Source organism: Seriola aureovittata, chromosome 8 (assembly GCF_021018895.1).
Source record: "Seriola aureovittata isolate HTS-2021-v1 ecotype China chromosome 8, ASM2101889v1, whole genome shotgun sequence".
Taxonomy (NCBI): Eukaryota; Metazoa; Chordata; class Actinopteri; order Carangiformes; family Carangidae; genus Seriola; species Seriola aureovittata.
In genome coordinates, this window is record NC_079371.1 from 8,100,412 (window position 1) to 8,126,046 (window position 25,635).

At 39.8% G+C, this 25,635-nt stretch overlaps 1 protein-coding gene and 1 long non-coding RNA gene across 3 annotated transcripts in view; both read left to right on the forward strand.

Annotated features, from left to right (window-relative positions):
- The window catches only part of slc36a1 (solute carrier family 36 member 1), a 41,893-nt gene extending 20,393 nt beyond the window's left edge, over window positions 1–21,500 (forward strand). For both annotated transcript variants that reach the window (XM_056382916.1, XM_056382915.1), the window contains exon 12: window positions 18,700–21,500. In XM_056382916.1, coding sequence (XP_056238891.1) covers window positions 18,700–18,974 — 275 coding nt within the window. In that variant the 3' untranslated portion in view covers window positions 18,975–21,500. The remainder of the gene's footprint in view (window positions 1–18,699) is intronic.
- A 2,814-nt stretch (window positions 21,501–24,314) lies between these two features.
- Window positions 24,315–25,275, forward strand: LOC130173311 (uncharacterized). The gene is made up of 3 exons (XR_008828393.1): window positions 24,315–24,364; window positions 24,853–24,897; window positions 25,189–25,275. It is a non-coding gene; the product is annotated as an uncharacterized LOC130173311 (long non-coding RNA).
- The last annotated feature ends 360 nt before the right edge of the window (window positions 25,276–25,635 follow it).

Sequence of the window (25,635 nt, forward strand, 5' to 3'; positions counted from 1 at the left end):
AGAGCTCATGAACAGTTAGCAAAGTTTTACCAACTAAATAATCTGCTCATACTCTATCAGGCAATGGAAACATGCTTCCTTATACTAGAAGTTAACCTTTAATTTTACTTACTTTACTTACTACTTTTAATTTTCCAGGAAACTTCTGTTTAGATTTGATTTCTCCTTTAACCACTTCACCCCTGAAGTGCCCACTAGTAGTTGCGTCTGTTGTAAAAATTACCATTGTGCAAACACAATGAACTTGGAGACATACCAAATTTGTCAGACTAAATCAAAGGGGAAATGTGTAAGTATAAGGTATAATACATCTGCAGAAGCAGTTCGGGACAGTCCCTGTGGACTGGCAGATGTAGGTGGCGGTTACCATTTTTAAAAGGGCAACTAGAGGATGTGCTACATTTATCAGGTCATCGCACTGCTTAGTCTGCTCTGGAGGCAATTTCTGAACCTCAAATCTGTGTACTCATGTAAGGATACTAAAGTAGTTTGTTTATCCAGTCTGCCTGGTCCAAGTGGACTCAGAGAAGGTTTATGATTGTGCTTTGTGGACAGTTCATCAGGAATATGAGGTGCAGTGAGAGATATGTCTACGTCTATGTTCTTGGCAATAGGTCTAGGCGAGCTTTTGGTCGGTACTGCCAAGTTCAGTCGTTATTACCAATTATTCATGAACAGGAACTCTGAATGCACCTCAGGAGTGGAGTGTGTCAACTTTAGTGACCTCAGGATCCCATCCCTGCTTTTTGCTGATGATGTAGTTCTTTTGGCTTTATCAGACCCTGACCTCTAGCACACAGTGAAGCAGTTGGCAACTTAAGCCGTTTCCAGACATGGGACACACAACGTTGTTGGCTTCAGCTATCTGTGAAAGTGATTTTTGTCATTCAGACCAAACAACAGTTTGTTATAGATGTTAGGACAACAAGAAGAGTGTACTCTGTTCTCTCACAGGCTGCATCACTGATGGATTTTAAAACTTATTTTGCTCTTGAAGCTGTAATTTATGACCATTGTGAGCACAATGAATGCTTGAAACCACTTATCATGCTGACTCATTAATACATTTTCACATCAATTGTGTCATTTATGTCATTACAGATTGAATACCACTGCCTGTTATACCATATCACATCCCATGTTTAATTCCTATTTGCTCAATTTAGAAGGTGAGCGTTATTTTTCTTGCGTGCTCTGTGTTGAAAGTGATAAGGTCTGACTTAGAAAGATTGCTGTCGTGACATAAACCAGGGTGACCAGGGTGCTTATTCAGACATGAGACCAAAGGGTCTTTAGTGTGAAGCTGTTCGTATGAGAACATCGACTCCAAGTTTGAATTCTTTACTTCTCTGGAAAAACTGTTTGCCCCATTTGTCTTGTGGTCTTGTTCAAGAGTGAAGGTAAGAGTGAGTATTAAAGGGCAGGTTGGTGTTGTATCTGCAGTGATACAGACAGGCTGTACCAGACTGTCACAATAAAGGAGAAGCTACACTTTACCTAGTTTTTCCCCATGAGCTTTGGAGAGCAGCTGGAAAAATGAGATAATGGATACAAGTGTGTGAAATGAGTTTCTTTCACGGGATTTCAGGACTCTCTTTTTATGTACAGAACGAGAAGCACATCTTGAGGGAGGTCTGAGTAGCACTGCCACTCCTTTGTATTAAAAAGAGTCAGTTATCATCATGGAGGTTGGTAGCGACCGATTGGTAGCTGGCTACAGGTCAGACCCAAAACACAGTTTGGATTCCACCTTGCCTAGGATCAGCTCAGGATCCCCCAGAAAGTGCTGTAGGACATTGCTGCAGGAAAAGACATTTCGGCTACCTTCTAACAGAAAAATGAATGGATTAGTGGATAGATACAAAGAGCTTCTAAAGCAGCCGCTATATGGTTTAATCCAGTCAGCACACTCAGAAACCAATTCAAGAGGCGTTCCATTGATCCTTCCAGTGAGCCTGATTTTTTGCTTTGATTACATTCTGTAGCAAAATGTGATCGATGGCACAAATTTAATTTTGAATGGATGACACCGCCCCGTAACTAATTTTTAAAATGAGCAAGGGTCAGTGTTGTCCGTGTTGATGCTGTTTAAAGAAAAAAAGTCTAAAGGAGGCCTTCAAAGCAGCTTATTTTGTCAGAAACAAGGAACTGAAGGAGTAATTGTGTTTGCAGCAGGCGCACTGATATTGATGGCCAATCTACAAGTAATGAGGAGGCTGGAAGCTCACGTCCACATTTCATTGTGTTTACAAAGAACACATATGTGTAGGCTGAGTATCATATCAGTAGCGTAGTGGTGTGTTGTACTGATACTTTTATCCTTTGCTCCAAATTGCAGTTTGCTGAAGATTAACATAGATTTGCAAATTTTTGGAGTTAGGTCGTCAAGAGGAACGGCTGGTGGCACTAATTCTCTAGTTGGGTGCCATTAAACCATTGCAGAAGAATGAGGAACAAAATGATGTAATTAAAACAGTCAAATCTCAAACAGCATGCATATTTGTTTCATGTATTAATTTAAGGAATGTTAAAGTCACATTTTGCTTTTACTGAGGCCAACATAAAAGATTTTTTGTAATATTTCAAGAGCTTGTTCTGACTGCACAAATTGAAAATGTGCATAAAAACACTTTGATGGAAACATATTGTAGCTATACAACCTCAACTTAAAGGTCAATTTACTAGATTAGCCTCTTCAAAGGCACATTTTTCTCAAATGAATTATGGTAGTTTTTAGTATTTTTCTGACTTTAATTATATCTCTTGTATTTGTCACACATAGGCTCATATATATATATATATATATATATATAGTAAAATATGTAACTCATGCTGCTGACAATAAACAATCGGTTTTACTTTCTTGGTAGGTAGTTTTTCCTACTTGCGGTGATGTGAAGTGCTTTGCATAAAAGCCTCCATCGAATGATGGACGTTGCTATTCCATACTGCGTTTGTGAATTTAGAGCAGGTTTTATCCACTACATAATTTGACAGATAAACAGTTACAAATGGGTAAATGTGAAAGCCTTATTCCTATTACACCAAGAAATGTCCATTTTCAGTTCATTGCTACTCTCTCCTCGCTGCACTTCACATGGAATAAACCCTCAAGTCACAGCAGAGTTATTGAGTTACAAAATCACAGCTCTTGTTCGCCCCAGGATCTTCATTTCCTTCATTAGCTGTGATTGGAACCTATAGAGAATTATGCAGATGACATTTGCCACACTGCACAGGTTTCTGCACATGCATGTTGATAAGCTAATAAAAGGGAATAAATGCATACATGTGCCACTTCATGTCTGCAGGTCATTTGCAAGGGCGCCTGTGGTTTCATTGGCACTGAGCAGAGTGTGTGTTGTGAATGTGGAGATGGTGCAGCAACAATAAAAAAGACTTGCTTCCAGTGAGATCCCACTGATGCATACTCGAACGAACGAGGCGAGGAGCAGGGGACTAGAGGAGGGATCATGTTGCTCCTACATGCACATCTAGGAATGGGAGATTGCGTTTGATTTTAAATCCGCATACAAGATGAGATTGAAGCGGCGCATCATCGTCTGCGTATGTGAAGAGTAAATCTTGAAGAGAATGCCTGTGAGACTCTCACCCTTTGAATAGAGAGCAGATGTGGGTTCTTGACTGTCAGGAGGGAGAAGCTTTTGTCTTTGTTGCACTACGGCTGCTGTATTTTTACCAGTGTGAGTTTGCTTCTCTTGGTCTGTGGTGCAAAGCTAGTTATGAGTGTGCAGAGAAAGACAGCCCGATAGCATACAAAGAAACGAAAGCTTTATATAGAGCAGTTGCATCACTCTTTGCGTTGTTTTTTAATCTTCTTCTGAATGTCCAAAAAAGATTTAATAATACGTATAAAACTCACGATGAAACGACATCACATAGACACTAAAACTCCAACTAATAACCAGAGAGACTTCTGTGAGTGAGTTAGAAAAGTAGTGGGGCCCTCACAGTAGCCCTAAAGGATATTGAATGTCTCAATCTTAAATGTGAGAAGGAATTGTACTATTTTCATGTCATGTTAACTCTGACTGCCTGGAACATATTTGTTTACTTGGTGTTTGTTGTTTAACATTTTCAAATATTTTACTTAATGTGAGATCAATTGTCCGAAAGACCATCCGCAATGTCAAAATGTCTTTCAAATGATGGTGGAAAATGTCACAGGAACTGCAGTATTGACTGATGCCTTAAAATGTGTTCATTTCTCATGGTTTTACCTAAAATTAACCTTGATGTTACTCTAGTTTTCCCAGTTGCTACAACAACAAACCCTTGTCTTTCCCCGCCATTTCTTTCAGTTTGAGCTTAAACAGTCAGATACGAGTTAAAAAAGAGGACAGCCTTGAGCAAACTCTCCCTCTCTCTGCCGAGACTTATACTCCTGCTCGAAAGGTCAGTTCATTTCAATGCAGGGAGATTTCTTTTGAATTCTCTATTCTAATTCACTAGAGATAGGCTGAAGGATGGAGGAGCTTACTGTTGCTGTTACTGTTGTTTTGGATCAGAGAGCCTCTGAGTGGCAGTTGTAGGAATGCTACACGGCTTTGCCTTGTTTCTTGTTGTTGTACTTGCCATGATACCATTATATTACAGGGTCTGACAAGGATCGCCTCAAGGCTGAGTCCTTCCATTGCTGTTTGATGAGTTAATAAATCTCAAATGAGCACTCAGAATAAATTCTTATGGTTTAACCCCTTGGTACAGTTGGATTAAGTGATCTTTGCTGGCAGTGGCAGGTGCTGATTTATGAAACAACCTCAGAAAAGACACTGTAGGAGAGAGCAATTCACACCAAAACCCACCACCCCTCGTCTTCACCCCTCCAGTCTGAAGTTAGGACTCAGATGACTGGGTTGTAAACAACACAAAGACTGAACTAATTTTCAAAATCATTATCTTATTTTCTACAAATACAAACCATTGCTATTAGAATAATTTGAAATATGCTCTAATGACACAAATATTCAATTACAACTCTAATAGGAACGCCAACCCAAGTCTAGACAGTTCTTGCTTTCCATAAAACCCCTATTTAATGGAGCTTTAAATACACAAGTCGTATTCACCCATACACCCATACTTACTGAGAAATAAGCCAAAAACAAATTCAGTTTTTTATTCCTGCCTGTATAGCAGCTATATTGGCTGCACCCGTCATTTCATTTTCTCTTTGAAAGTGTTTCTTTTGTCTGAGTCACTTTGCCACAGGCTTGAGTTGAGCAGCTAGCGTGTGTTGTTAAGCTGTTGATGGGAACAAGAGAGGACGTGAGGATGTCGCGTGAGCCTTCTCCTCTTCTTTTTTTTTTTTTTTGTACTTCATCCTGGAGCACTGTGGCACAAAGGTGGCATGCCACTGGGAATGCATGCTGCATGTTGTCGGACTGTAGTGCTGTCATATTTTTTACCCTTTCAGAAACATGATGTGTGCACACATTCACCTTTATGTCTTGTGGAGCTGATTCATCTCTGCTGTTTGGCCTTTGCTTTCTGTGCCTGTTTCAGCTCGTCTAAATTACCTTGTGAGGCAGTGAATCAAAGATCAGATGTGATGTGATGAACCCACTGTAGGTCCAAAGATCTATTTTAGAAAGCACTCTCAGAAAGGCTCTATAATAATATTTAAGAAGCAACAATAATTTACATGAATAGAGAGAAAAGAAATACAGTAGTAAAATATGGGTAAATTTGGACTCTTGGTTGTTTTCTTCACAATTTGTTTATTTTTTGAACTACAAAATAATTTTTCTAAGATCTGTGCATTTTTTCTGTTACTTTCAAGTTATAAGAAAATCTGGTTTAAGTTAATAGAACAAAATCCCACATGGCCACATCCAAACATAGCACTTATATTTGATTGTTGAACTTCTCATTCAGACTCCACGGGCATCACTCTGCTGCCATAACAGCCTCCACTCTCCTGGTTTTTGGCTTTCCACCACCAGATTTGGAACCTGGCTGCAGGGATTTGCTCCCATTCAGCCACAACAGCGTTCATGAGGTCCAACACTGATGCTGGGTGATAAGGTCTGATTCACAGTTGGCGTTCCAGTTCATCCCAAAGGTGTTTCCAGCTTTGGTGCCAGGGCCCCCACAAGGTGTTTTCAGACGAATCTTAAGGGATCACGAATTTAGTAATGGGCTAGAAAAAGACATAATATAATTCTGTTATACATATACATTTTTCTCTTACTGTGTAGCCTTACTTCTTCAGGCCTGTAAAAATTGTTCAAATGACCAAAGTGGTCGCTAGACATGGCTTTGTTTTAAGGAGTCCATAAAGTGAATATAAATTTCACAGAAGGTAACCCTGGTTTAATGGTAAGGTAAAAGAACTCCAGTTATTTGGATTAAACCTCTGTTTGAGATATTGTGTGATTCAGCACAACAGTTGAACACTGTCTCAATAGTGAGATGTTACATCCCTATTTTCCACCTGTTGCACACACATTCATTATAACAGCACTGATTGTAAGATAAGGCAACAGTTCTTGCATGAGTCTGATCACTGGGAGTTGACAAGAAGAACAGTCAGCCCTAAAGGTCACATCTGAGAAACGAATCACGACACAAGCATCTGAATGTGCAAGTCACGTTTTTAAACTGGCCTTATCTTTGAATGACAACCTCTGTCTGCAAACATCGAAACCACCAGCTCACTTAGTGTGTCAGTCGAGCTAAAAGAAGCACAGCCAGTGTAGCCGGACTGCGAGCAGACAAGTCAGCCTGAGGATTTCTGTCTTTAGCATGGACCTCCTGCTGGGCGGGGAAGGTCAGCCTCTCCCTCCAACTCCATCTTCCCTCACTTTCAGTCTTCCTTTGTTTTCTCTCTGTTCTCAGCATTCCTTCCCTTATAGTTTTTGTCACTGTTTTCTGATTGTCAGCGTCTAGATCAGGGATGCCCAACATATTCTGGCCTGTGACCTCATTTTTAGGTCCTAAAAACGGTAACGACACCAGAGGGTAAAGGAAGCTGGATGTCCTTGAATTTTATTTTCAGTTCATAGCAGCAACTCAGCTCAATTGTGATGTATGAAAAACATATTTAATGGATTTTATACCATAAATAAATGGGGGGGGGGGGCATAAATCACAGAGAGGTGTAATATTGAAATTTGTCCTGAAGCCTCTTATATAGAAGCTTAAGATTTCTTTATCTGACCAAATTTATTTGGAAGACTCTATCGTCAGTGGTGGTAGATCTTGTCTATAGAACGGGAATCAAGGAATTGCAGCACAAGAAAGAAACATAACTTCCCTACACCATAAAGTAAGCATTCTGTCAAGGAAAAAGAAAACTTAAGTCAGCAACATTTGATCTCTGACTCTCTCATCCTCTTGCTATCCTCTGGTATAAAGCATCACAGACTGGCTGAGATGGGTAATATGAGCATGCTGTGTCCAGCTTAGTACCATGACATCACGGGACTTTTGAGTTTTCAAGTTTTGAGAGTTTGCACATTCACATCAAGAGAACTGCTTAGCAGCTGCAAAGCAGCTTTATACAGAGGAGAGTTAGTAGAATGGGACAAAAGGACAAAAACAGGACAAGACGGGACACTGTGACCCTGACCAGTTTTTCTTTTTGTTCAATGGCAACCAGGGCTTTTTGCCACACAACAGGACAAAAACAGTGGCACACACTGGCTGTTTGAAATTGCTGTTGGCATTAAAGTCTGTCCTGCACCTAAAAAATCCTGGTGTTGCACCTGAGAGCTCTTATATACAGACAGGTCAGGTCAGCATGATATCAAGTCAAGGACAACAGTCACTCTCTCTGATCCTGTTGTTTTTTCCTATTATTTATCCTCCTCCTTTCTTTGTGAGGAGATAAAATTGAGAATCCACTGGGAACCTCCATCTGTACAACACTTGGGTCCAGAGTCGTATATCTTAACAATTACTGAAAAAAACTGCCATGAAGTTTTATAAGGATGTTTGTTGTGCCCTGAGGATGAATCATTATGCTTGATGTTGTCCTTGAATGTTGACCTTTTTCTCCAGCACTCCTGTCAGGCCAAAGTTTCCACTCAGGCACAGGAAATATTTTAGTAGCTCTGAGATTTTTCCTGTAGCACCATTTACAGGTAAAAATAAACTCAACTTACCTAGATATCTAACAGGTAGTTAGTCTGGTTACATGCTGAGAACATCCCTGCACCCTTTCCTTTCATGTATATTTAATAAAAGTTTAGGGAGGCAGTTATGAACATGACACTCTCCAGCTGAGACTTTTTAGTCTCACTAGTTTAGGTTTACGTCGTTTGAATGACTCCTGCAGGTCTTTTGTATTTGTTTCATTTTTTGGGGGCCATCCGTCAGGTATCACACAATGTTACATTTCCAGCAAATGACATGGCAGGCTAGAAAGGTTTCTTTACAACAGTTTGATGCTCTACAATGCACCACAAAGCAAGAATGGCAGCCCATCATGCAGCAGTGGTGTGTAGTTTTGTGCTGTGTATCAAAATCATCACCGTATGTGATTTTGCCCCTTTAAACTGTTCATGACATGTGTGAGTTTATTTTATTCTATTTTTTTTTTTTATCCCTTCCCTTTGGGATGATTTAGAGCCATGTTCGTTTTTAGCATCATGTAGATGCATACATACAAGAATATAATTATATTATGAAATCACCCGCCCCACCCCCAAGTTTGTCCTCATAATCTGACATGAACATTTCCATCTTATTCAAGAAACATGTTTGCTAGCTCTGCATCCCTCTTTCCATTCTCCTCAAGACGTGTGTTTTCTTATTTCAAAATCATAGTTTCAGAAGAGATTGATATGGATTTATTCATGAAGCCACACTCTAAACAAGCAGCTAACATGCTTGTCAATCATACTTTCCCTCGTAGCCGCACAATTAAGAGCAATCATTTTCCACAATTGTTGGCCCTTCTCTCAGAAGGGTAAACAGTCATCTACATTCGTTGTAATTCCACCCTGAAGGCCACGCTGTGCTTTCTCTCTCCACTCTCTCTGCTGCCTCTCATTTCCCTGCTCGGGCAGAAAACCCAGGCGGCTGTTCAAAGCCAAACATCTGTTATTTAAGATCAACACTGAGAGGTGTGTTTTCGTGCGCCTGGGTAATTCAGCTTTCATAGATTGTTAGAATGCTGTAAAATAGTGTGTCCTTGCTTTTACTTGACATTTAATGTGAGCTTTTGTTCCATGTGGTGTTCATACATTATTGTTATCACTTGGCATTTGTATTGTGCCTCACAAATGAGTGCAACAGTAAAATAACATGCGTTTTACACACAGCATGCTTTGAACGGTTTGGTTACACTTTGGATCAATTAGTGCTTCAGGGTTTGACCATGGGCTTCTTGCGTAGCTGTTTCCATTCACTTGAAGTTAAAATCAGTACAAATCTTCAGAAAAGCACACTAATGCTCATTAGCTTTTGTTTTCTTTTTTTTTAATGAGCTGACGTGTTCGTTTGAGCAGGCAAGAAAGTCTGTGAGCACCACTGGCTGTTTTACTTAATCCATCATCCTCTGTGCTTTTTTTCCCTCTTTGAAGCTGCTCAGTTGATAGAGACGCACACAGGTTGTTTACTTTGGTCAGGTGAGATTAATGCTATTTGAGCAAGTAAAACTTGAAAGTTGAGACTGAAAACAAGAAATTTCCACAAAAATACAAAGAGAAAAACAATTAATAGCAAATAAAATGTAATCTACTGCTTGTAAATCTGAGAATAAAAGAGTTAAGGAATTAAAAAGAATGACTTACATCCCGCTGCCTTTCGCTGGTCATGTAGAGTTTGAGCAAGAGGATAAAAGCCTGAACCCTTCAGGTGGGGCTCCTTAGCAGCTGAAGCAGGTATCTATTATTAAAGATACCATTTTGTAGGAGTGAGCTACTGAGCTGAGCCATGAGCAGTCAAGACCTTCAAGCCGTGCTGACATGGTGCAAATGTTTTTTACTAGACAGCACAACATGGAGTTGTGCTAGTTTACAAAAAGTTATATCTAACAGCTCACTGTGTCTGTTAAATACATCCATGTCTGTGGACGAATAGCTCCACTAAGTAATCTCAGCTCAGCTGGAAAAGACTCCCTCTGGTTTCCTGTGGAACGCTTTTTGTCAAGCTGCAGTAAACTGTTCGACTGTGAGGAAAAGTATGATAAGTAAGGATGTTAAGAACGTGGCTTCGTGAATAAATACATATCAACCTCTTCTGAAACTATGATTTTGAAATAAAGGAGAAACAAACGTACATCTTGAGCAGAATGAAAAGCGTGACGCATGTTCTCTGTATAAGATGGAAATGTTCATATCACATTATGAGGACAACGTGGTCACTAGGCTTGGGCGGGCTGTGGTGGACTTAAGGTGGTGACAGGAGTAAGCTGAAATTTGTAGAAAGAGAAAGTCTGAGAGAGGTAAAGAAATGACAACAATCTTTCTGTCACTCAGCGACTAACCTACAGGTGTCCACTGAATCCGTCTTTTAGAATGATGCTGAAAACGATGGGCCTGAAAGGCAATCGGTGAACAGTGACAGGAATTATATCTGAAAGTATGAAAAAGATCATGAGTGTGAAACTAAACTCAAAGCCACAGCCTTATTTACGTAGTACATAACATACAAAAAGCTGCAGTGTAATGTGCTGAGAGGAAAAATAAAACGCATAAAAGGACAGATAATAGGAACATTAACAACATAGCACAGGGTATTTTAAAAAAGAAAAAGCTATTTAAACATGATGAAATGGGGAAGCCTCAGTGGCTCGTTGGAGCACGTACCACACGGACTTAGTCTTAACCACAGTGGCCATGGGTTCGAATCCCACCCACAGCCATTTGCTGCATGTCGTCCCCTCACTCTCTCTCCCTGACCTTCCTGTCTACCTCTCACTGTTCTATCTAAAACTAAAAATGCCCAAAAAATATAACAAAAAAAACATGAATGAAATGAATAGTAAATAAAATGACAATTAATACTGAGGATGAAATAGTTTGTAAGTAAAAGCAGGTAGAAAAGATTAATTTTATGTTTTGTTTTATTGTCAAAACCTGGCTCATAAGGCCGTGACAAAAGCAGGAGACACAACCTTTCCATATTCAATAATATTGAATATCGCAATGTTTCCCATTTTTCTCTGTTGTTTTTTTTGTTTTTTTCCCCAGTTTTGCACAGTAAAATATTATAAAAAAACTGAAACATACGACAAACAATACAAAATATACACAAAAAATACAACAATAGAATTACCTTATAAAAACAACCCCCCCACCCCAAATCTCGGTAATCACAAACAAAGCCACACATGTTCAGTAAGACACTAACTATAACTACAATAGTACAATAACTTTTCCCAAACATACATTATGTCATGAATAAATAAAGAAATGTCATGTGGCATATTGAAACATATTCTTTGTGTATTTTCTGTGCCTCGTTTCTAACTCAGTGATGTTGCTGCCTAACATCAGATTTTAGATGTCATTAAGTTATTCCTAGTTAAATAAAGGTCACATGAAAATTAAATAGATAATCATCACTGTCCAAATTGATTACAGCCCCTCCAGCAGACTGTCACCTCCTGATTAAATGAATCCTCACGCACGTTTGTAGGGAAGAGTTGTAATGACAGCTTCTGCTACCACATATTTCTTTGTCATTTTAAACAACCATGAGCCACCATAATTTGAACTGGCAACTTTGAGTGTACATCTTGTTTCCACTTGACCAGGGGTTTTGATTGCTCGTTGCAATGTATCCTAAGGTCTGGAATAATCCATTTAATTTCCTAAGAAATTCTGGCCATTTGTAGTGGATCTAGAAGGATGAGTTAAGTGAGGACAGCCACCCCCTCCAACAAAAGGTTATAATTGCATAGCAGGGATATGTTTGTACTTTTTTACAGGCCCCCAGTAGATAGACCCCTTCCTCAGCCTCACATATAATGTGTCTTAGTCAAGTGAAAATATATTTAGTGCTGGAGCTGCAGTGACTCATGTTGGCTGGAGGTATATACAAAGGACTGAAGGTCTTAAAATTAACACCACTTTCTTGTGAAACAGCAAAATGCAAAGAAAGTTTGTGAAACCGCCTACAGAGTTGTCCTGCTTCCTGTATCATACGTGTGAATATTAGACAAGGGTTTGTCAATTCTGGCCTATATTGTTTTAAAACACATTTTTCCGCCTATTTTTTTAGTACAGGAAACAGACAGTAGGATAGGACTGCAGACAGGTAGCTAATTCAACATACTTTGGATGTGTTGTTTTTGTCCAGCCATGAGTCAAAACCCAAAGATGTTCAATTTACAGGGTCACACAATAAAGATTCTCACATTTGAGAAGCCGTTACCAGAGAATGGTTGGCAATTTTCCTTGATAAATCATTGAAATATTAAACATTTTACTTTAAATTGGCAATTAATTTCCTGTCAGTCAACAAATTGATTAACTAGCTATTAGAATAAGCAGAATTTGCCTGGTACTGTAGCACCATTAAGTCAGCGCTTCTAATTGGTTGGATGTTTATTGTCTTTAGGAAATGTCGTTGACCTTATACAGACACTGAAACAGTTTCATCCCTCTTGTCATTTCCCAGGACGGACGAAGGTTGAGCACATCTGAAACATCGCTATTTAAAGCAACAGTGTTACAGCAAGTGATGAATCCAGAGTTATGTCTGTTTGGAGGAGTTTGTCCACCTCTGTTGGCTCATCGGGGCGAGGAAAAACCCTGACTGCTGACTCAACGCGGTGATGAAGTGGTGGTACAGAGGGAAGCGAGCCAGAGGTTATGTTGATAGAGAAATGGAGGGCAATAAGGAGGGACAGAACGAGAGGAATTACTCAGGCAAAGTGGCAGAGGAGGTGTGTTTGATGCCAAGTTAATGATCATTAAGGTTCAGGGCTGTTTAGTTAAATTATATACTTTGCTGGCAATGATGAGAATGTGTCAGAGAAAATGCAAATCAGCATATTTAAGAAGTTTATTACTTCCGCTTTCCAGCATGATGGTTTATAGATTTGTCATTGACTGGGTCGGACTGACAAATAAACTATCCAGTAGTTAGAGAATCGCAGGCTCCAGTTGACCAATCCCAGTCCCACCACCATCACCACCACCACCTAGTTACCGCAACATGTCGCCATCCATTCTGCAGAGTATCTTCTGCAGGGTAACAACAAGGTCATTTTTAAATGACATGCAGCAAGCCATCATATAGCAGCCGACAGCAAAGGCTTCACTTCCCCATCACAGAATGTATGCAAAATGGAACAATAACTTTTGCAACACTGCAAAATGTTATCTTAAGGCAAAGTCATGCTGCTCTGTGAAAAAACAGGAAGCAGCTCTGTGATGAGAATATAGATTAACGTTGCTTTTAGTTACAGTTATTGCCATATTCAATTACAGCTATTAAAAGTTGTAAGGTAAGGCAAGTTTCAACAACAAGGCAATTCAAAGTGCTTTATATAAATAAAATAACATAATAATTACATAAAAGGCATTAAGACAAGATATAAAAGAAGCACAAAGCAATATAAACACACACAGAAATATGATTTAAAAAGAGTAAAGTAGAATAGGTAACAATAAATTAAAATATAATAAGACAGGTTAAACTAGAAAAACAATTATAGTGCAGCTGCAGTGTAAGATATGAATGAATAATTGTCCCCAATTTAAATTAATAAATGGGAGTGGCAAGCAGAAAAGTCTAAAGAGGTGGAGCAGACATGAAGTTTCCTGGGAGTTTGTTATATCAGTCTAACATCGGCTGAAATACATTGACCTTAAGAGAATAAGCGCAGACGTGTTATTTCACTAAGTGCACGCCATTTATTTAATGATTGTGACTTTTGTTTTGATCGTCATCTCCTAATTAAATTGTTCATGAGACATGATGCACAGATGGCTGACCACCTCTCCTCAACTGTCTGGAGTTGTCTGAGTTCTTGCTCCGCTGTAATTGGAGAATTGAGAGGAAATTCTCGTTAGTATGGTTTATATAATATAATATAATAGTTCTTTAGTTTACTGGCTGCTGTTTTTACTTTTGTATGTTTTGAGTGTCAGAGAAGTTTAGTCTGGCCGCTGCTGCTTGTGGCTCCACGCTGAGCAGATCCACTCCAAGCTAATTAACATTAGCATATTTGCAGACCTCGACTGTTCCCTTGCTGTTTGTCTCAGTGAAAACGGCCTGGGAGGTTGCTGGGGAGACCGAGCTGCCCTCCATCTTTAATGAGCTATAGTCCACTGAGCAGCAGATCAGCCAGCAGATGAAAGTGGGCTCCCAGAGCTGGAGGTAGCCGGATCCTGCGGCTCCTTCCTGTGTGGTGTTTGCTGGAGGCAAGTTGAAGAAATGAGACAGTAGGGCGTCGCCTTGTACATTTTGGTTGACTGTGGAGAAAAGGAAACTAAAACCCTCCCTACCCATCTTTGATCTCACCTTGGAGCATCCCCCACTGTCGGCCATAGCTTTGTGGCTCTGGAGGTAATTGACTTCACCTGGCTGAGGAGCTGTTTCTTGTAGTGGATTTAAAAGTTGTGGGCTTGGTTAAGAAACTGCCTGCTGACAGTCTGATGGCAGCCAGACCCCCACTTTCCTCCTTCCCTCTGAGTCTGTCCTTTATTTTCTTATTTCAGCTGTTTATTTGAATTGGCCTGCTCCCCCACCACCCACCCCCAGTTGATGCTGGTGGGTGTAAAGATAAAAGCTCAGAGTTTGCAGTTGTTTGATAGCGTGTTATCCTAAGTGAAAGCAACAACTCCGGCTTTTCCAGTGCAAAAGTTCTGAATCTTAATGAACCTTTCTGGCCTGATTTACCTTTGGTCGCTGCTGGTGTCCAAGGAAATGACAGTAAAATGACTACATTACAGCTCTGAGACATTTATAGATACCAAACCCTCGATCTGTCTGAAATCAGAATGACAGTCCCCGTTCTTGTCCAGCACTCCCTGACTGGCTCATGGCTTTTCCTACCTTCCCATTAAGCATCGATTTGGCCCAGATTTTCAAATCAGCAGATGTCTAGACACCGTTTCATCTGCAAATGTGGTTAAGTTGGACATAACCTTTGCTTCAAATGCATTTCAATTACTGTATATCAGCATGTAGATAAGACCTGCTTCACAATGTAAAAAAGTCATTAAAATGCTGTTGAAGCCAGTTATATGTAACTGGCTAAACTAAAGACTTAAGACTTTAAGACCCAAGACCCAAACCAGTCTAACTGGGTCAAATAGGTCCTGTGATATTGCTGCTGATCTTGGTAATACAGACTCTCTACAAGATGGGATTATATAGTGTCTTATATTCATCATAAGAGAAAGATGTTTTTGATGCAAGACAGATAAGGTCTGGGGACGCATTTTGAATCAGGTCTGATTATCCAGGCGTCTCTTTGGATCAGGTCTCATTTGATTTGAAAATTAACTTATGCTCATTTGGTTTCGGTTGGTTCTTCAAAGATCCATCTTGGATGAAAGTGGCCTCCACTCTTTAAAAGACATCCAGAGGTCTATGATCTTTTTTTGGCCTGTAAATTTCCAGTGCTAACTGGATTGTATTCTTAACTTGAACTTCTTTTGGAGATGGGAGATTGTGACTGATGCCTCAGTCACAAATGAACAACACCTGCCTCCTTGGTTGTAGCCTGCAGGACCTCAGATGCGCATTTATTTTACACAATTGATCCAAGTGCCAAATGGATCAGTCAGTGTAGAGCACATATCAAAATGCTGACTTAATTATTTAGATTATACATTCATTCAGAAGCTGTGCTGCTCCTGAATCAATCATCATGGCAGAACTGACCTTGTATTAATCCATGATATTGAGTATTGTGTTCTCTGTTGTTTTTCTCTGAATTTGGAAATGTCCCAGTTTCCCAGAAGAAGAATTTTAGAGGGTTATTCTCAACTACATCCCCTATCACTTAGATGATCATAACCAGCCATGTCCCTGTATGGTCACCAGGATTTTAACTGTTGACCATTTTGGTGTTTGTTTTGTGTGTGGTTTTTCTTTTCTGACATTGTACTTTTTTTAAGTTTAAATTCTCACTTTAGAAAGTAGTTATTCGTAAGTTTCGCTATTGCTCCATAGCCAACGTTAGCAATAACAGCTGTTTACTTACCAGTCTTGGCAAGAGCTTCAGCGATCGTTGTGTTTACAAGACAAGGTTAGAATACGTTCTCTGAGCAGCTACTTCTTCAGGTCAGCCTTGATGCTACTCAGGACTCGGGCCGGGCCGGAGCTAGCTGATTAGCACGCTAACTTAAGTGCCAGAAAAAGAGAAGTGATAGAAATAGGACCAAAACAAGAGGGTTGCTTTCTACCACTGGAGACGGCTCTTGGTGAGTAAAGGAAGTTTGATGCTGAACTGGGAAGCAAACAGCGGTTAATGATGATGTTGGATGTCACAATTGTAAAACTTACAAATAGCTCCTTTAAGCATCTGCTTGCAGTTTTTATCTGATAAAAGCGTATAGTTTTTGCAGGTTTTAATTTTTATTCAATTTACTAGTTTATTTATTGTTCATCCGAAGCAGTTATTAAAATATACCAGTTGTTGATAATTTGATATTTAAATGAGTTTGTTTTCATGGTGCTCACCTCATTAACACTTTAAACTCTGCAGATGCATCTGACCTTTGAGGTGCACCGTTTGTTTACTATATGAAATACTTCAAACTTTACCCAACAACATAAAACCATCATCATCATCATCATCATCACGTTTTCTCCCTCAGCAGCATCTATGTCATGCTCTGAAGGAGTGTCCCACTGTGTAGAGTGCTCTTTGGCGTGCCAAAGCCCTGCAGGCTGAAGGGAAGAAAGTGGAGTATTTTCTTTGTTTCTGTAATATCTAAGATTGTAAGGCCAAATTAGTGTGCTCGAAGCGTTCCCTCTTCAGTCCTTTGAAGCTGCCTGATGATCCACACTCTGCCTCTCTCTCTCAGGGGACAGCAGCCAGGCTTTTTAGCTACAGCCTTTATTTGCTATGAAGGCTCAACGTCTTTAGGTATGCCCTGCTCCTCCTCCATCACCTTCCTCCTTCATGGCCTCGCCTGCCTTGTTTGATGGCTTGGAAAGCTTCAAATGCGGCTTGAAGAGCACCCTTCAACGGCGAGGGCCTTTCCCTAGAAGTGACAGGTTTACTCCCCGGGAGCGTGTGGCAGCGAGGTGCTTTCGCCGTACTTGTCACATGAAAGCTCGACCTTGCCGTCGCCCCGTAGGTTAATTTGACAGATTTTGTGAACACGCAGCGGCAAGCAATTGATAATGGTTCAAAGAGTCTTTTATCAGCCGCTGGCAATGGGTGTCCAACATACAGAGAGAACAAGAGCACCTGACTCGTCCTCTCTACTCACTCTGGGAGAAGATGGTAATGGACAGAGCGAGAGATGAAGAGTGTGTTTTTTTGTGTGTGTGCAGCAAAGCAAGCCGCTCTCATTTCAGGTGTGTCCATGCGTGTAACATTGCTCATGTGCAGACATTTCAAGATGTAAGCTTCGCCACGGGGTGTGTCGGCGGGAACGGAAACACACACCTCGGTTGTGACAATGCGTCGCGGCGGAGCGGACGCTTGTTTTGTCCGATCATGCCTGCTCCGAGCTGTTTTTATTGCCCGTCTCCACGACTCGGGTCCCCGGTGTCTGTAGCAGCGTGGTCACAGCCCCCAACACGTGAAAAACAATCCCTATAGTCGCAGCTTTATTTTCTCACAGCTGGAGTCTTTTCGCTCTTTCTCCCCCTTCTTCTCATTGCATTGTCATCCTGCCGGCTTCATCCATCACTTTTACTCCTCTTCTCTCACCTTCCCTTTATTCCCAAGTACGCTTCACCTCATTTCTCATCCAAACCTTTTTTTTTTTTCCTTTCTCGTCTGTTAAACCTTCTCTGCTGTGTCATCTACCGCTCCTGTGCTGTAAAGGAAGACGAGAATGGAGAAATTGTCCCTCCTGTCTCTTCCTCCTAATGAGGCTCTTCTAGTAGACATGATCACTCTCCTGTAACAGGGAGACAGAGAACTGGTAGAATATGATTGAATTCCTAGATTACCAACATAAAAAGGCCATGGGTTGCATGTGTTGTGCATGTGTAAACACACAGTAACATTGAGTCTTGAATGTTTCTTTTGAGATTGAGGTTTTTGTTTGTTTGTTTTGTCGGAAATCTTTCCTACAAAATAAAATACCTTGGACCTTAAGCAGTGATGATTCTGTCATTCAGTTTCACAAGCTGATTCAGACTTACTTCAAGATGTGCCTCCTTATGCTGGGACCAGTTCACAGTGTAGTTAATTCTGAAGAGCAGTTGGCACAAAATCTGAAAATCAAATATGAAAAGCAACTTTTAAGGATTTGTTATTTAAACATAATGAACCAAATGTAAGTGGTCTTCTTCATTTTTATCTCTAAAGTCTAAGTATAAAGTCTGCAAAGGGCATTATAAGGTGTGCACAGATCGGTAATCAGGTAGTCATACGGTTCCTATTTTTTACCAAGAAGTTGGGTTTGAAATAGAAACGGCCAGAGTCAGTGATATAATATTGTGTATTGCGATATTTGGACTGGACTGTATCCTGATATTAAACTTGTATACTGCCCAAGCCTAAAATGTATTTAATACTGTACCTGGGCCCACCTCTCAGCCAAGCCTCCCTCTCATCCGTTCCCTCTGTCTGTCCTCCTTCAGGTGCTCTCGCCGTCCTGATACCGGAGCTGGACCTCGTCATCTCATTGGTCGGCTCGGTCAGCAGCAGTTTCCTGGCGCTGATCTTCCCTCCCATCCTCCAGATCCTAGCTTTTCACGAGGAGGGCCTGTCACCGCTGGTGACCGGCAAGAACGTCGTCATCAGCCTGGTGGGGCTGGTCGGCTTCCTCACAGGAACTTACATCGCCATCGTGGAAATCATCAACCGCAACGCACAGAAACACGAAGAGACGTTCTCCTCCTACTTGGTCCAGTGATGACGTGAAATGACTCTTGGCAGGTGGAGGTAACCCACCCAGGACATCTAGAAACCATTTTAGGGCACATTTGAATTTTTATCTTCCTTGATTTGCTGCTGTTGGACATGTCGGCCATATTAGGGTTAATCTGTAAAATTGTTGAAGCAGTATGAAGGTGTAAGGATTCATGGTGCTTGATTTTGTGTTTCATTATGTCACTGCTGTACCACAGCGTCCTGTAGTACTCTCATTTGATCAAATCCAGCCATTTAGTGCAATCTAACAGTAACATAGTTATGGGAAAAGCTCAATTATTCCTTCAAGTAGGAGATTGTCATGAAAAGATTTTCAGAATAATGGGTTTTCAGAGGTCTGTTATCATTTTACTGCCTGAATATGTTAATGCTTTTAATGTTTCAGTCAAAAAATCAAACTACCTCACAAACTGGTATCAATTCGGTCTTTTAAAACTAACATCCAGATTAGACGCTGTTGCAGAAATTGTGCGGACTTATGACCCTCAGCCCAAACAACATCTCTCTTAGACGTTTTCTCCACCTCATTTAAAAAAAAAAAAAAAAAAGAAGAAAAAAAACAACATATTTTCTTGCACTTTGATTTATGCCTTATTCAGCGAGAGAGCGCACTTCTTCGACAGTAGTTTTAGGCAGCGCATTACATAAACTTTAAATCAAGTAACTGTAACTTAAAAATCAATGTTGCAAAAGTCAACAGAGATTTCTTTTTAAACAGTGTTGGGTATCGAAATAGTTTGGACTTGGAACCAGTTTGAAAGGAATAAGAACCACAGATTCTTTATGAATTGTGCGTTTCAATTTCGCTTTATCAAATCCCGACAGTGAGGTTAGTGCCTGCTGCCCGTCGGTCTACATCAGCTACATGTGTCTGAGCAGCTAATACAGAGGAGACCTTATCCTCATCATGTAATAATTACTTCATATCTCATAATAACAAGACCTTCATCTTATAATCATAAACACACAAATCTTGTCGTTACTGTATCATTACATTACTGTCGTATTAGTTGCAGGACGGGCTGGTTACTTACAAAAGGGAACACAGAGGCTTTACCTGTCTTTGCGTTTTGAGTTCATCAGTGTGATCTTACACAGCAACGTACAAAACCGCCACATTATCATGAAGTGGCCAATCATAGTACTGAGGTTTTATCAGCTTTGGACTGGTGGATGAAAAACATTAGACAAAAAGTAGATCTTTGTGGGTTTGTTTGTGCCTAAATATTACCAACGATTTAGGAGACCTGAAGAGCCTGATAATCAAACTGAACTGTCACTTCATTTTTACTTTATTAGTTGAACACTGACTCATAAGTCTCGTATCAGACCTGTACCTCTTAATTTCGAGGTCCAGATTTCTCATAATGACGAGCGATGGAACTCGTCGTGAGATACGAAGTGGGATACTAGAGAAAAGGTTTTTCTTCGGTGAACTCGTACGAACGAAGCAACAAAATAATAAAACAAAAGGGAGGAGTTTTTACCACAAAATCAATTTAACTTATTCATGACAAGATAATTATGTTAAGTTATAATAAAGAGGTTTTTCTTTTTTTTTTACTGTTGCACATATTTTGGTTGCAAACAAGAAACCGGCTTTGATACGAACCCAAATTGATGAGCACAATGATAATCAATCAAATCCTAACTGATACCCAATCCATTGAACAAAACAAAAACACAGATTTTTATAAACTTAGTTCTTCTGTGTTTATGTGGGACCTCTTCTGTTCATTCTTGTCTTTAAAACTTTTATTTTTTTTATCCACTTGTTTTTTTTTTATGTGTTTTTATGTTTTAATGTATTTACTAAATTAACGATTCTGTATTTTTGAATAGTTTTTTTTTTTAAATTCAAACAGCATGCATTTTGAAGAGTTACAACTAACTCTCACTAACTTTTATTTCAGTTTAATTACAGAGAGACTCTGCATGTAATATAATGTAATATGTATGTAAAATAAAACATGATTAAACCACAAGTTGTAGGTATTCTAAGATTCATACGATAGACGGTACGTCTGCTTCAGTGGGCAGACACAGGCTAACACATGTACTGTAAGATCATCATCAAGCTTCTGTACTGTTGAATGTCTCCAGTGTTGATGTGACAGCTTGAGCCTTATGTGTAAAGGATTTGTAACAGCTGTTGGTTTACGTCACAGTTTAAGCTGTGTTTGTGTGTATACACATGTGAGCATCCGCACAGATGTTTCATCTTATTTTTAATGATTATTCTCCGTCACCTATGGATGGATTCATGTGCTAAAACTGTTTAAATTAGATTTTCTCCAAATTTGCTACTGGACACTTTAAGATGATGATGGTGATGATGATTATATTGCTGATGATGATGTGCAGCTGCCCAAAGAAGACTAATTTAGTTCATTATTTTTCAATTAGTCAACCATTTAGTTCATCAGAAAACTAAACAAATGAACATTTTCTTTTTAGCACTCGTTGGTTTCTTTATTCTCTGCTCAGAATAAATAACATTCAAAGTGTCCTCATGTGTTTTACTGTCTTTTTCAGGCAGCTGTCAAAACAATTTCTTGTGTCAAAGTACTGGTTCCTCTGAGGGTTAAAGTGAAACACAAGAAACATTCATTCGTCTCAGCTCTGGCTGCAGAATTTCCCTCGAGTCACTGGACTGTGCAGAGCTTTTTCTCCACACTCAGCAATAACATGTTCTTTTATTTCCCTTTTTACACATCGGAAGCCACAAGTAGCAACAGAAATATATCCAGAGACAGTGTTTCCAGACTGGACGGTCTTTATTAAATTAGGAAGATAAAAATTACAACTAAATTTAGAGCAGTTTTCAGTTTCCAACAGATTAACGGAGCACTGAGTTCAGCAGCTCAGCTCGACACAATGACTGACAACTGATGACCATTTCAGTTTATTATAACTAAGGTGAAACTATTACAGTTAATTAAAAGATTTATCAAAAAGCTAAGATCTGTTCTGCTCTGTAGTAACATTATTCAAATGACTTCTGTTGTATTTTTTCATTATTGTAACTGTGGTTTTGATTGTGCTGTTAAAACATAAGAGCAGAGTTGACACTTTCCGCGAATCCAATTCAAAGACAGTTGAAATCGGAGGCAGTTGTTCATCACCGCAGCTCAACTGCGACGCTAATTCCTCCCTCACTTGTTCCTGTCTTCAGTTTGGTTTGGAGAACAGACCATTTCACAAATTCTGCTTAAGGAACAACAATTTCACATTTCATTGCTGCAACTTGTGATTATTTTCATTATCAATTACGCTGCCTAGTATTTTCTCGATTAATTGATCCAGTTAAGAAAGAAAATTCAGTTTAATATAATTTATGACAAATGCTTTGATGAAGCTGCATTTAAATATTCAAAGCAGCACTGATCTGCTCCTGAAATAATTTCTCCACTGCTAAGGTTTCAAAACACCCGATCTTACATGCATCTCTCCCCCTTTTGGTAATTTAAGGATGATGCAAATATGACTGTAATTCCGTGGTGAAAAAAACAAAAGGTTTGTGGCTCACTTGAAAACACCCAGGATGGGTCGTTTTAAACCTGGTGAAAGTGAAGTCATAATAAACACCTTGTTGTTGATTGGGTTGTTACCCGTCCTAATGCAGCGGGATAAATGCATGGAGAGACTCGGCTGTACAGTCACATCCCAGACGCTAATACACTGGAGGAAGGCCACTGTCCGTTAAATGGCTGTATTTTAATGTTACCAAATGTTCACATGTTCACATGTGGACATTTGTAAATGTGTAAATGCAAATTCTGTGGTTTATTACTTTTATATATTACTTGTGTGAATATCAGTGGTGTGTATGTGCAGTATACAACATAACTCCTGGTTGGTATATCATCTTTTAAAATGTAAAGTTAATATTAATTCAAGTCCAAGAAGAATTAAGCCATTTGAAAAACAAACGTTGACTGATTCATCTATAATGAAAGCTCCATATTTAATAACCAACAGCAACTAAAGTCAGTTCACCCCTCTTTTATTCCTCTCTTTTATTTTTGTTATATTTTGTAAGAGTTTATTCCTGATGACAGATTGGATCCTCCGGGGCAGAGATGATGCCAGTCTAACAAAAATCTGTGGAGAGATGTTGTGTCAGTCTTCAGAGATGATTCTTTTCAGTTGCTCTTTGTCGGAGGGCGTCTGCTTCTTTACCCTCTGCTTTAAAATACTACAAAGTTGTTCTATTGGATTCAAGTCGGGACAGGTTTTGTCAAAAAACAGTTTTCACTTTTTTTCTTCTTTACAAACTCAGATTTTTTTTCACAGTGTGTTTGGACCTTGAGACTCGGAGTCATTTTTTCATTCAGTATTTGCGTGTCTTGCATTCAGAGTGCCATCTATAATCATCTCCCCTACACCTTTTGCACTCATGCACACTCCTTCCATGTTTCACAGTCGACACCGCAGTCTGTTGCATCTGCCTCAGCAACCTGACGCTCCCTCCGCATCTCAACCTGCGTCTCCAAATTGTTCACACACACGATTTTAGCCCTGATTTTACACTCGCAGCGCACTCGGATCGCTCGTTGCTTTGAGGTTGCACATACACTTGTTGTAAAATGGTACAATTTTGAATCATTTACCAGTTGTATACTTATATACTTACTTATATACCTTGCTGTCAGCTTTGGGCCTTTAAGGCTTTGGCTGTGTCCACACTTACACATTTTCATTTTTAACTGCGTTTTAAAATGAATACGAAGGCGAGTGTTTTAGCTTAATGTTATCAGAAATAATCTCCGTCCATACCAACATGCCTGAAAGCTTATACCACATTTTCAAGAGTCTCTGTTTTAGAGGTTCGAAGACTCCCGAGTAGCTAAAGTGAAGCATTTTAAAACTAAAATGTGGATTTAATCTTTGTGCTAGCACTCTGCAGAATGTAAATCCCAGACCAAATTATGGACCGTGGAGTTCAGAGGGCGGAGAGCTGCCTTTTGGACCATCTCTGCTTGGTTTGTATTCTTCTTCTCCACGTCCCTGAAGTACAAATGCTTTTCAACATTCGCCACACAAACAGCCTGGGTAATCTCACTGGCTGCCTAAATGATACAAATGAGAGGGAGGCCAATTGGATTGGGATGGGGGAGAAAAACGTCCATTGGGGTTAATTTTCCTCCGTAACGCTGCACTTACGGCCAGCCAGAGATGGAATTTCATTAACCCATGTGGGAGCAGGGGAGTCTCTGATGTAGGCCGGTGTATTCAAACAACAGCACCATGCATTTTAGATGAGCTGGTCATTATTGACTGCGTGCATGCCTGCGTGTAGTGTAGTGAAAAGGGAATGAATATGGAATTGTCTGATCGGTCCGGGGCTAGCTGGTTAGCATGCTAACTTTGGTAAGAAAAGAAGTGACAGAAACAGAAGCAAAATAAGATGCTATGTACGTAAACTTACACATAGCACTTGTGCAAAATGTATTTCAGTATCATTAGATATTTTCAGGATATTTTTGTTGTTGGTCAATATGTTTTGCATGTAAAATCTTAATCTGAATAGAAATTAGTAACTAAAGCTGTTAAATAAATGTAGTGGAGTAGAAGCATAAAGTCGGATACGATGAAAATAAAGTAAAGTACAAGTATTTAAAATTGTGCTCAAGTGCAGCATTTGAGTAAAAGTACTTTCCATCACTGGTGGATACAGCTAAGCCACATGTTCCAGCTCCTCCTGGTTCCCCCGACTGTTCTCTGAGGCCAGAAAACTGAGCAAAGCAGATAAACTGGACAAACTTTGGGTGGTTCTACAAGAGCGGTTTGAAAGGTTTTTATGAAAGTTTTCATTCAATTATTAATTGATCTACTTTCATCCTTTTTTTTTCCTGCAGAGAAACGTGGCTCACCATCGACAGGTTTCTAAAATGACGCCATCAGTGAGTAAAAGCAGGAGGCAGAAAATAAATGACCAACAGCTTCACACTGTTACTGTGTGTTTAAGGCTGGTAAATGAATATTGCTGAGGTTCTGAGTTTGACATGTTTACAGGTTGAGTTTGGGAATCGCTGACAGCTGAAGGTGAAGAGCAGTGTCACAGCTAGCTAGCAAACCTGTAAATAAATAACATTGTGTTTTTTGCTGCAATGGCATCAGCAGCTTAAAAATACTTTCAAAGTAAAAGAAAAGAGGGATCCCTGAAAGTACAACAAATATCTTTTCCTCCACAGACATGTATCCGCAGCAGGTCAACACTAAACCCACCGGCTCATCGCTGAAGCGAGTTGCTGTTATGAGTTTTCGGGCGAACCACTGCTCTTCCACCAGGTAAACAATGCCTTGCAAAGCCATTCGCTCTGTCACACAGAAAATGACGGAGGAGCAGACTGATGTTTCGTGTTATTGCTGTAAGCTTAAAACACGCATGAAACAGGCGTATAGGAGAGTCTCTTTTCATCATCCTGTGTGGCTAATCAATAATACTGATTAAATCCTGAATTGACAGTTTGTCATGAGGGAAGCTCTGCCTGTTTACACTGCAGTCGTCTGTAATGAGGCTGTTTGCATTAATGGAGCATATCTGGCAGATATGTTTGGTGTATTGTGAGTAACATGCAGATTTTTTCATACATGAATTTAATAACCAGCTCTGAGGGACTTCTGTGCTTCTACCCCGA